Source organism: Electrona antarctica, assembly GCF_951216825.1.
Source record: "Electrona antarctica genome assembly, chromosome: 7".
In the NCBI taxonomy this organism is placed as follows: Eukaryota; Metazoa; Chordata; class Actinopteri; order Myctophiformes; family Myctophidae; genus Electrona; species Electrona antarctica.
The window spans coordinates 15,567,313-15,578,560 of NC_136812.1; the positions used below are offsets into that span (position 1 = coordinate 15,567,313).

Below are 11,248 nucleotides of genomic sequence, written 5' to 3' on the forward strand. Positions count from 1 at the left end.
GTGTATTAATGGTGCTGTATAACTGAGTACAACTGATTAAAATATTTATATTTAGAACCAAGAAAGCAGGATTTGGGTGAGTAATGAGGCTGTGGAAATGTTTGAATACTTAACTTCAGAGTCCATTTGGCTTATATGGTTTGCATGATCCAGTCAAGAGTATCTTGCAGGCCTTTGGATCTGGTGGATGAATAATGCAATATTATATTAGTTTTGTAGTCTTGGGTCCAAGTCTGAATGACTGAAACCCTACTGTCTTCTGCAGCCGTTGTACAAATTCCCATGCAGGTCTCAACCAGGGGTTCTCAACCCGTGGGTCGCGACCCCTCGGGGGGTTGCCAAATTATTTTAGGGGGTCCCCAAATTATTTCCAAAAAAAAAAAATAGCAGACCTACAAGCTCGTAGTGCGCCACTCGGTGGCGCGCTATGAGCTTGTAGATCTGCTATTTTTAAATAGCTAAATTATAACAATGCTTAAAACACCAAAAGGGGTTCCCACCCAAAATGGTTTAAGGTTATTGTAGCAGTCAATTTATATTGGGGGTCGGGAGGGGGCGGGGCGGGGGTCCCGAGACGTTGCCAAAGCATTTTCGGGGGTCCCCGGCCAAAAACGTTGAGAACCCCTGTCATAAACGGTCAAAACCCTTAGCAGCTTTCATCTTCTAACATTGTTATGTTGTAAAGTTGATGGTGGCCTGTTCAGCCTTATGGTGCGGCTTAAGTTGGAGTTTAAACTGCTAAACAAGCCTAGTGCTGTTCATCTATTGAGTTCGGAACCCAGCCGTGTGTAATCGTCACGCAGGCATTCAATGGCAGTTTAGACTTTTAGAATTTCGTGTTGAAACTGTTTTTCCATTGCAGTGAATAATCAATCATTGTACACTAACTGATTTATTAGCAACACCATTTATGTAAAAAGAGGAAAAAACAAGAGGGCTTGAAAGATCCATAGAACTATGATTAAGTACAGTGCTAATTGTGTATAAATGGATAAAGTTTATTATACATTATGAAAATGATGGTGTTTGAAAAATAAATAAATGCATTGCTTTTTCAAACAAGTGTTATGATGGTTTCAGTTTATTACTCTGAGCCGCCACTAGAGGAAGGTGTTTATATAGGTGCCTTTGGGGGCACACACAAAGTCCATAGACTTTGCTGCCACATGATGTCACAATGAAAGGCCAGGTGTTTGAGGGGCTAGTGCCCTTCAAAAAGCCTTGGTGAGGTGGCACAGTCGGTAGTGCTGTCGCCTCACATCTAGAATGTCCTGGGTTCGATTCCCGCTGGGTACGCTGTGGGGGCGTGTTCTCTCCTTTGCGTCATCAGTGCCCATACCCAGAGGAAGTGTAGTGCCCAGGATTAGATATTGACACTGGGTGAACAAATGGGTTGCCAAAATCGTGGGATAAAAAAAAAAGCCTGGGCAAATGACCCAGAAAATGTGGCATAGGAGTGGGAGTGAACCTTGTATTTCCCTAACCAATATCAGTGCAGAGGGTCGTCGCTCCAAATTTGGTGAGGTCTGTTCTCCGCTGTGTTCTACAGGGGAGAGAGGGCGGGCACATAGGTTGGTGAACCAATAGGAAAGCTTGAGTACTTTCAGGCTAGCATTTATATAACTGGGTAGCAGCTGTGTTAACAGTTCAAGGCTAAAGAGGACTGTCAGAAATGTTATCTTGTATATAATAATATATATTTTTGAGTGGTGTAAACCACTCCTACGACTGGCTTTGTTAGTTTACGTGTCTGTCTGTGCTAAAAAAATTAGCATGGTTGCTACGGTCACCCAGTTCACCCGGGTGTGATTTCATTACGTCAGACATTACGTCAGACTACAGCTGATCAGGCTATATAAGACCTTACACCACTCAGTTCACACGGGTGTGATTTTTTTTTTTGAGTGGTGCAAACCACTCCAACAACTGGCTTTGTACCCGTGTACCCGAGCATGGTTGCTATGGTTAGCAACCAAAAAAACGAGCATGGTTGCTATGGTTAGTATGTGACGTTGCACCACTTGGTTCACACGGGTGTGATTTTTTTAAGAGTAAAGAGAGCCTACTGTCAGCTGTCCAGCAGTCCAAATATTATTAAATTAAATTTCAGAATGGTAGACCCGAGGCGTACCATACCACCAGGCCTGAGGCCTACCATTGCGGAATATCTATGTTCTATCTATGCACGGAATGTCTATGTTCACAGGCTTCTGTGTGCGGCCTCTGAGCATGTGCTACACCATAACTCTTACACCATGTGTCCTTTGGGAAACCGGGCCAATGTCTGTATGTAATCTTAATTACATCACCATCAATACCTACCAAGCATACACGTGCATTTGTACCAGCACAACCACAATACTTGTGCACTCTGCTTGTGCAAGTATAACTATATTATTATATAGATATTAGACTTTTAGCTCATCAGGCTGAGGTGATCGAGCTACTCTGCTACTGTATGCAGTGTGGTGGTGTTTGGTCCAGCGGTTCATGTGATTAGCTACAGTCTGGACAAACAGACCCCTTTCCAGTCAAGAGCCATTGTGGACCTCCATATTTGGGCAAGACTGATGATGAAATGTATGAGACAGCTATAAATATATATGAGCCAGATATACTCAACACATTCCTGAAGATCTATGTGATCAGAACATTGGATTGGCAATCAGTGAATGAGCAGTCACTATCTCTCCTGCGCTTAGTTTACGCACAACATGGACACCCTTCCACACTGCATTGACACGATGGTTAATATAGTTAACGGTTCAGAAACGGAATTGGAGACTGACAAGAACACATTATCCAATGAGCTGAAGATAAAAGCTCACCTTGTAAACCCAGATTTTGAGGAAGGTACAAATGGCCTCATCGATGAGGATGTTTTTGATGCAGTTGAACCTCCTTTTGACAGACGAGACCAAACGGAACAGTGCCAGACTGAGCAGGCAGGGATGGAGAGAACCAGTCCAGTTCCCTCTGATAGCTTGACGTCGACCACTTGCACGCCCATGAGGGCCTCCGCACCTGTCCACAGATTCAATGCAGAGGTGGAGGAGATGGTGCAGAATCACATGACCTACTCCCTGCAGGATGTAGGTGGCGATGCCAACTGGAATTTGCTGTTGGAAGAGGGAGACATGAAGGTGTACAGGAGAAAGGTGGAGGAGAATGGGATTATAAATGACCCAGTGAGGGCCACCCTCTCGGTGAAGGGAGTTACTGGCCATGAGGTTTGCCACTACTTTTGGAACCCTAATTACCGCTTTGATTGGGAGACCACTATTGACAACCTCGATGTCATTGAAGCATTATCAGATGATGCGTTTATTCTCCATCAAATACATAAGAGGATTTGGCCTGCTGCTCAAAGAGATATACTATTCCTGTCTGCCATGAGAAAAGTCCTGGCCTGCGATGAAAATGTCCCAGATACGTGGCTAGTCTGCAATTCTTCTGTGGACCACGACAAGGCCCCACCTACCGCCAAGTGTGTCCGTGCCAAAATCAACATCGCTATGATCTGTCAGACCCTGGTTAGTCCACCAGAGGGAGACGATGCTATAAGCAGAGAGAATGTGCAGTGTAAAATCACCTATGTTGCCAATGTGCATCCAGGAGGCTGGGTTCCTGCCACTATCTGCAGGGCATTGGCTAAGAGGGAGTACCCCAAGTTCCTCAGGCGCTTCACAGCCTATGTCCAGGAGAAGACTGCCGGGGAGCCAATCCTGTTCTGAGGATTAGAGGGTTGTCCTGATTGGTGTGTTTGGAAAAGCTAACTGAGGGCCCGCATTCACAAAGACCAGGTGTTTTCAGAGAGCATTTGATGTATTGCTTGCTGCTGGAATGTGAGAGAATGTAAGGAGCTAGCCAGGTAATGGGACAACAAAGGCTCTAATGACATTTCCAACTTTCCTGTGTCAATTTTCCCTTTTCCATTAATATCATATGCACACCCAAAACAACAGATCATTTCCCAGTCTGTTTGCAGTTTTATTTAGACGTTTATTGAAGCAGGTTTACAGAAATGAATGTACCTGTTATTCCAATGCACATTTCTCTGTTGCTTGTCTGGTGAGAGCAGTTTGCTTACCCTTTACCTGTGTCCATCTCATTACTATCACCTGTGCCTTATACAACCTGTGCATCTAATGGCCACCTCAATTGTTAAAAGATAATTAAAGATGACCAAAATTCTATGCCAACAACAAACAAACTCTGCCCCTAATTGTCTTAAGTATAACGAAACAATTATTATAAATAAAACTATTTATATATTCAACCTTTATTTTATTTCTTTTTTCTTTATTACATTTTCAAAGACAAAACTACTGTATTGGCATTTCATGTTTTGTTATTCTTCCATCTTTTTTCCATCTGAGCAGAGTGGCTCAGAGCCTCTGCCTGATGGCCTCAAAAGTCTAATATCTCCCCCAGTCTAGAGGGATATCCCTTTGGTCTAGTGGTTAAGATGTTGGACTTGCATGCGGGAGCCCCGAGTTAGAATCCCGGGCGTTACACTAGCCCCTGCAATGCATGGCTTTTTATGATTACAACATACCGGTATGACAGCCAATATGTTTAGAGCACTTACGTAAATCGTTTGCCAGCCAAGTCTATGGACTTTCTTCTTCCATGACTGGTTTAGATGGGTCATGTCATGAGCTCTAATGGTCCATGAGTTGTTTTCTTTGGTCTGACAACCTGTTGCTGGGATGAATGTTCTGTTCCCATCATCACATCTCACTACCCTCTCACTACTGACCTCTATTGGTTGGTCTTGTGATTGTTGCTTATGGAACAAAACACAAAACCATAATGTTAGCGGCAGCCTGGAAACATAGTGTTGCTGTTATGCTGAAATTGGTGATGCAGAGTTGAGACTGACCTTTAAGGCCTAGTAGCCGTTCCAGTCATGCTTCCACTCAACTGGCACTTTCTGACTGACGGTACGAGGCAGCACTAATGTCTGACAGTGAATAGCTAACAAATAATGCATAATGAGCTTTGGTTGATATTAATTTGTAATTTCTTAAAGAATTGGACAGTAAAACTTGAGCGACCAAAAATTTGAATAATTCGAGACTAAAACCAGTGAACCATATCTGGTTACCAGCATGTATTTGACCATAATTGCACCGATGTATGCACAACTGAACCAAAGATTCATATACTGTGCCTCACATCATGCCTCGCCGTTTTAGATAATTAAATGAAGTCTAATATGTCAACATGTGCACTTGAGTAAAGTGGCCTAACAAGTCTGGGTCAGCTGATGGATTTGGGGTTAGGTAGATGAGGTTAAAATACCATTGTTTAATTTTTGACTGGATTTGTTTTTAACTTTTTTTTTACTAGTTTGGGGGGCACCAGCCCCTCCTATATCCAGCTTTTAGTGTGTGTGCACAAACTTTGTCCTACACAAACATTAAATTCCCATTGAATGGACAATTTTACATCATATAGTGTCTGAGCAAATAGACAAAGTAGTGTCTATTTTACTTCATGATGATGTATGATGAGCACTTCACACGGGTGTGATTATTTTTTCTTTCCTATGGCCAGCTTTCTGTTTGTGTGAATCATAGCGATGATTTGATTGGCTGATCACACCGGATAGCGATGATTTGATTGGCTGAGCAAAGTACATTGAGTATAAAAAGTGAGGACAGAATAGTGAAGATGGAAAAGTGAGGACGCAAACTGTGATTGGCCGGAATGAGATGATGTATGATAAGAGCGCCCCTCACTTCACACAGGTGTGATTTTATTATCATTGTTATCATTATCGTTATCATTAATTATACAACATACAATTTATATAGCTTTTTTCTACCAAATCGCTTTACAAAACGGCAACAAAATAAAGAAATTACTTTATTAAGAAACTAGTTAAAAGGTTAAAAAGCTATAGAACTAGGCAAACACCACCACAACAACGGCAACAACATTTAAAGCATGCCCACTACATTATACAGTATAATGACAAACATGCGAACACAGGGTTATGAACTTATGATGTATTCACAAATTAATAACTGAAAGTTAATGCACTGGGACTTTAAAGAAGCTCCAGACCTGAGGCAGATTTAAAAAATGCCTTCTAAAACCTAACCTAAGGTTTCTGAACCTTCAAGTCCTTAAAAATAAATGTGGGAACATTACATTAAATTACTATTGAGACACAGTGGTAGCATCCGGATACAAAGATAAAACAATGTATAGGTTGCTCCAGGTCTAAATGGTTAGACATTTCATGTCACCCTCTTTTCTACATGACATTCCCATCAGGACTGTCCACTGTACTGTCCTGTAACATAAATGCCTTTTAAATCACTGTTGGACAATTTGGGGACCCATGCCCATAAAAACAAAAAGTCAGTGCGGGGGCCTGATGGATCTGTAGATCTGCTACTTTGGTATTTTTTGTGGACATGTGTCAAGTGTTCATATTTTGTCATCTTGCCCTTTGACCATCAGTTTTATCATCAGCCTACGGCCTGCTTACTCTGGGTGACCTGACGCCAAGTTAAGACTCACTGTCTGTCCCCAGTTAGCTTGAATACTGAGAGGTCTATTTGGATAAACACTACATGCATTTGACCTTGGTGCCCAGTGAGAAAGTAGATAGGAGTATTTCTCTCTGTCTCTGCTAGCAGGGAAAGAATGTTATCTACAGGTTGCCTGGCAACGCCAGCGTCCACGCTTTCCCGGTCTATGGCCATCAATGACGGAACGAAGGAAGCTGTCCCGATATCAGTCTCATCAGCTAGGTGCTGGTCCAATCAGCGTTCGACACCTAGTGCCAGCGTGGCAAAGTGGAAATTAACTGTGTGTTCAGCCAATGAAATGTGTATCAACAATAACGTATTCTACAGTATGAATAGCCTTTGAAATGAATTGTTCGTCAGAGACTACCCTGTGCCCTTTTGGTGGTACAGGGGAGAGTAATTTGGCTGTATGCGGATCTGTTCTGTCTCTCTGATCTGAAAATGAATTAACTAAACCATAATTGCTCGGACTGGACAATCCTTCTTCCTGGTGGTTTCATCTTTTTATTGGGTACAAGGTATTTTTCTAAAAGAGTATTTCCTGCTTAAAGTAATCCTGTTAAAACTAATTGGTAACTTGGTCATAGGCTCTCTGCCTAGTTGTGGTGCTGAGTATTCATCAGTACTTTTAAAATACTTTCTGTGTACTCTTTGAGTACTTTCTCAAGAGTAGTTTTATAGTTTTAGCCCTGTGTGGCTCAGTAATTCAGTATAATACAGTCCTTTATATCTTTGGTCCCTTTTGCATTTTATATGCAACTAATGGGTTTTATCTTAATTATAAATCCATCAAATTGGTCCATTTCGAACCGTCTTTTTTCCGAGTATAAGTCTAATTTATTTAATTAGCACCTCCGACAAAAAGGAACCAGCCCCATCCCCATTTTTATTTTTTTTTCCTGCCGGAAGAACAAAGTCCATGGTCATATTTTTGGAGCAGTGGTTTGGTCGATCCATGTTCAGTTCTGGAACCGATCCTCCCCATTTTTGGGAACATACAAGCCGCGGATCTGTGGACGAACGGACGAAGCACGACGGCTTGAACCAGTCCTCCACAGATTTCCCCCCCCCATCTGGACCGTCTGTCCGTACGACGGTTCCTCTCCGCTTCGGTGGACCCTGTCCGGGACCACCTCCTGCCTGCCTGATTCTCAGCTGCTTGCTTTTCTGAAGTTAAGTAATTTACCTTTCTGATATCTTTCAAAGATTATACTGTTATTATAATTTATTGCCGTACATTCATGTCTGGGACTTAATCCCTGAACATGTCTCAGTCACATTACTCTTCCTCCTCTTTACATTTTCAGGATGTGCCGCTACGCGTGCGCTGCGTCCTAATTCTTTATTTTTTATCTATCGGCTTCGATTTCTTGTCTTTTTATAATATTTATGCCTTTCAGCATACGGTTATCATTCGTAGGACACCCTTGTTGATATATCGCTGTAAGAATCCATAGATGTTACTTAATTTATAGTCTTCTTTCTCTCAAACCTCGGCCAGGGTGCGAGAGTAGAGTAGGTTCTTTTTATACCATAAAAGGTCTGTGATTCCTTTCACCATTACATTACACATGATTATTTTTTATCACCCCTTTTTACATTGTTTTTAGAGTGTGTAGGCTCCTTATCTAAGGAATTTAGTCTCTCACTCCCTCTCTGGGACTGAGTGCGTGCGTGTGCGTGCGTGTGATAACGCATGCCTCCAACTCTCTCTCCTTTTTCTCTATCTGCCTGTGGGCCTCTCTGTCTGTCTGCGTGCGTATTCGTGCGTAGGTGTGTATATCACTGTCTTGTGTTTGGATGGCTGTATGTGTTTGTCCCGTAGAACAGTTATTCTTCTTTTAGGCCTAATAGTTGAATGATGTGGGTGTGTGTGTAGCGTGCCATTCGTTCAATGTCACCTAGTATATTGTATATAATTTTATTTGTATTTAGAGTGACTGAGTGAGTACGTTCGTCCTGTGGGCGGATATGTTGCCTTGTCTATGTGTGTGCATGCGTTCGTGCGTGTGTCAGTAGCTGAGACAATTACGCACAGGGTGCGTGTGTGCGTGCATATGTGTTTGTCCTGTTCATGTGTATATGTGTGTGGGTGAAACACCATTTTTTGTTTTCATGTTTTTTTTTTTATTTATTTTTTTAGAGTGTGACAGTACGGGTACTTGCGTATAGCCTCCATTCTAATGATTAGTGATGATATTAGGGATGCGCGACGACTATTTACTATTGATTTATTTATCTGTCAGGCTCCGTTGTCCCGCCATTTATCATCATTTCATACACTTTATAATTGCCTAGTGGCCGTGCCATGGTTTTTCAATTTTAGATAGGACCCCATGAACATTTAAAGGCCCATTATCATGACAATTTATTATTGATTTCAACCAATCCCCTTATTGATTTAAATTCATTTATTATTTTGTATTATTTAATTTCATTTATTTTTGAGTGGTGTTAACCATTCTTTCCCAAGACATTTTATTCCTGTTATTTTAGATTTTGTTGGACTTTTTTGGTTTAAACTTTTTGCTCTATCTCTCTGAGACCTGATGTGTACAAATCATGGTCAATTTCGGTCTATCTTGACCTTGGCTAACCTGCGTGTGGCGATTAGCTACGTCTTAATGACGCGCAGGGGACAGTGTGCGACCCAGATTTAAGTTAAATCCCAGAGTGGTACAGTTCTCTGTATTCACTGATTTTTTTTCTTAGGGGGGGTCGTATAAGCCACCGGACTACATGGGAAGGGGGTCTTGATTTAAGTTAAATCCCAGAGTGGTACAGTTCTCTGTATTCACTGATTTTTTTTCTTAGGCGTTCAGAAGGCTTCCCATCCTATGCAGAACATATAAACGATTCTGCGCCCCATTTTGGGCAAATCTTCGTCTATATACTTTGTTTTCTACTTCAGATATCGTTTTATTGTATTCTCCCTGCCCTTTATCTGTAAGGTGCACATACATACATAGAATGCTGGTTCTCTGTCTTTCTCTGTCTCCCTGTCTACCTACACGCCCTACTTTCACCATAGCTGTGGAACATGCGCGGTTGGTAGATCAGTCATTTTCATTTTTTTAAACTTTACCTGTTTATAAGTATTATTGTTTCATTTCATTCACCAGTTGTTTTTTGTCTTTCTGTTTTTATCTCACAGATACGGATTTCTGGTGGTTTCGTGGGTCAGGAACAAACCCGGGACAGAGTAATCTAGAGGTCAACAAGAAGTGATGGAGAATAGTGAAGGAATGTGTTGTCGACCTCGAGATCCCTTTTCCCTTAAGTTTAGGGTTTGCCCTTAGACCCCGACCCACTCAGAACCGTTTAAAAAACAGTATTAGGCCCGACCCCCTAGAACAGTATAGGCCTTATGCCATCTCCCCATAGATTTCCCATCGGGAACAAATTAGAATTCCACTCATGTTTCACCATGCACATAATTGTTTTATGTTTTTCTTTTCTAAGACACTGTATTTTGCTAAAACGCTGTTACCCTTCCCTACCTAGTATTAGGATTCATTTGATCATTCCTTCTCCCCTCAATTGATTAATATGGTATTTTGACTATTCATTTTCCAGATCCCAGATCTGCCACATTATATAGATTATGTAAACTGAATTATCCCATCTTTGGACAATCTAAATTTCCTTCCATTAGGATTCATTATCCCACCTCATTATATTTTTATTATTTTAGATTTGATTCATATTTTACCTCTGAATTTGGAATATCCCTCCATTGTAAACATTTAACCTTTATTATCCCAGAACCACCCCTTGACCTTACATTGAGATATTTAGTTTTCATCACCTTGAGTTTGACTTGATTAGGCATATATATCCTCCCCTGAATAGACTTGATTCTATATTTGGCCTTCATGGTACTAATGGACTCGCCAGGAAACGACACGACATCATCAATTACCCTGTCCCCCCCTCTCCAAGCTCTGCTTGGTCTAAGAACTGTTAGGTGCATCTCCGGCCGTTTTCTCCCGTTTGAATCACAGAGATCAAGTATCTGTCACTGAGAAAGTAGGCTGAGATTGTCACCTATGGGTCACCTGTTATGTCACCCATCCTGGGGGGCGGGGCGAAGATTCGGCTCCGACAACGAGCAAAAGAAGAACCATCCAGTGTCTGCTCTGATGAGCCACAAAGAACTTTGTTGTCAAATGACACTTTCGACGGCGTAGGAACGCTGCAACATTGCTGAGTTCTTTGAGAACCCCGAAGATAGAAGATCGAGAGAGAAAAGTCATTCTGTCTCTCTCCCACAGTACCATCTAAATAAGGAGTGATTGTTTGCCTAGTCTTAAGTCAAAACTATTTTTTATTTTTCATTGTTCCTGTTTCCACTGCCTTAGTATAGAGTTAATTTTTATTTCTCATCTCCCTATTGACCCTTATATTATTTTAATTTAATTCCCGGATTATTGATTATTGATCACATTTGACACTTCATCCACAAAACGTGATGGAGTTGATGGATCTGTAGATCTGCTACTTTGGTATTTTTTGTGGACATGTGTCAAGTGTTCATATTTTGTCATCTTGCCCTTTGACCATCAGTTTTATCATCAGCCTACGGCCTGCTTACTCTGGGTGACCTGACGCCAAGTTAAGACTCACTGTCTGTCCCCAGTTAGCTTGAATACTGAGAGGTCTATTTGGATAAACACTACATGCATTTGACCTTGGTGCCC

The 11,248-nt window shown here is 41.6% G+C and overlaps 1 protein-coding gene across 1 annotated transcript; it reads left to right on the forward strand.

Annotated features, from left to right (window-relative positions):
• Positions 1-2,744: 2,744 nt before the first annotated feature.
• On the forward strand, positions 2,745-3,734 carry LOC306926139 (ceramide transfer protein-like; the record flags this gene model as incomplete). Its single annotated transcript, XM_079505400.1, has 1 exon — positions 2,745-3,734. The coding sequence occupies one exon, from the start codon at positions 2,745-2,747 to the stop codon at positions 3,732-3,734; it is 990 nt and encodes a 329-aa protein (XP_079361526.1).
• Positions 3,735-11,248: the final 7,514 nt, after the last annotated feature.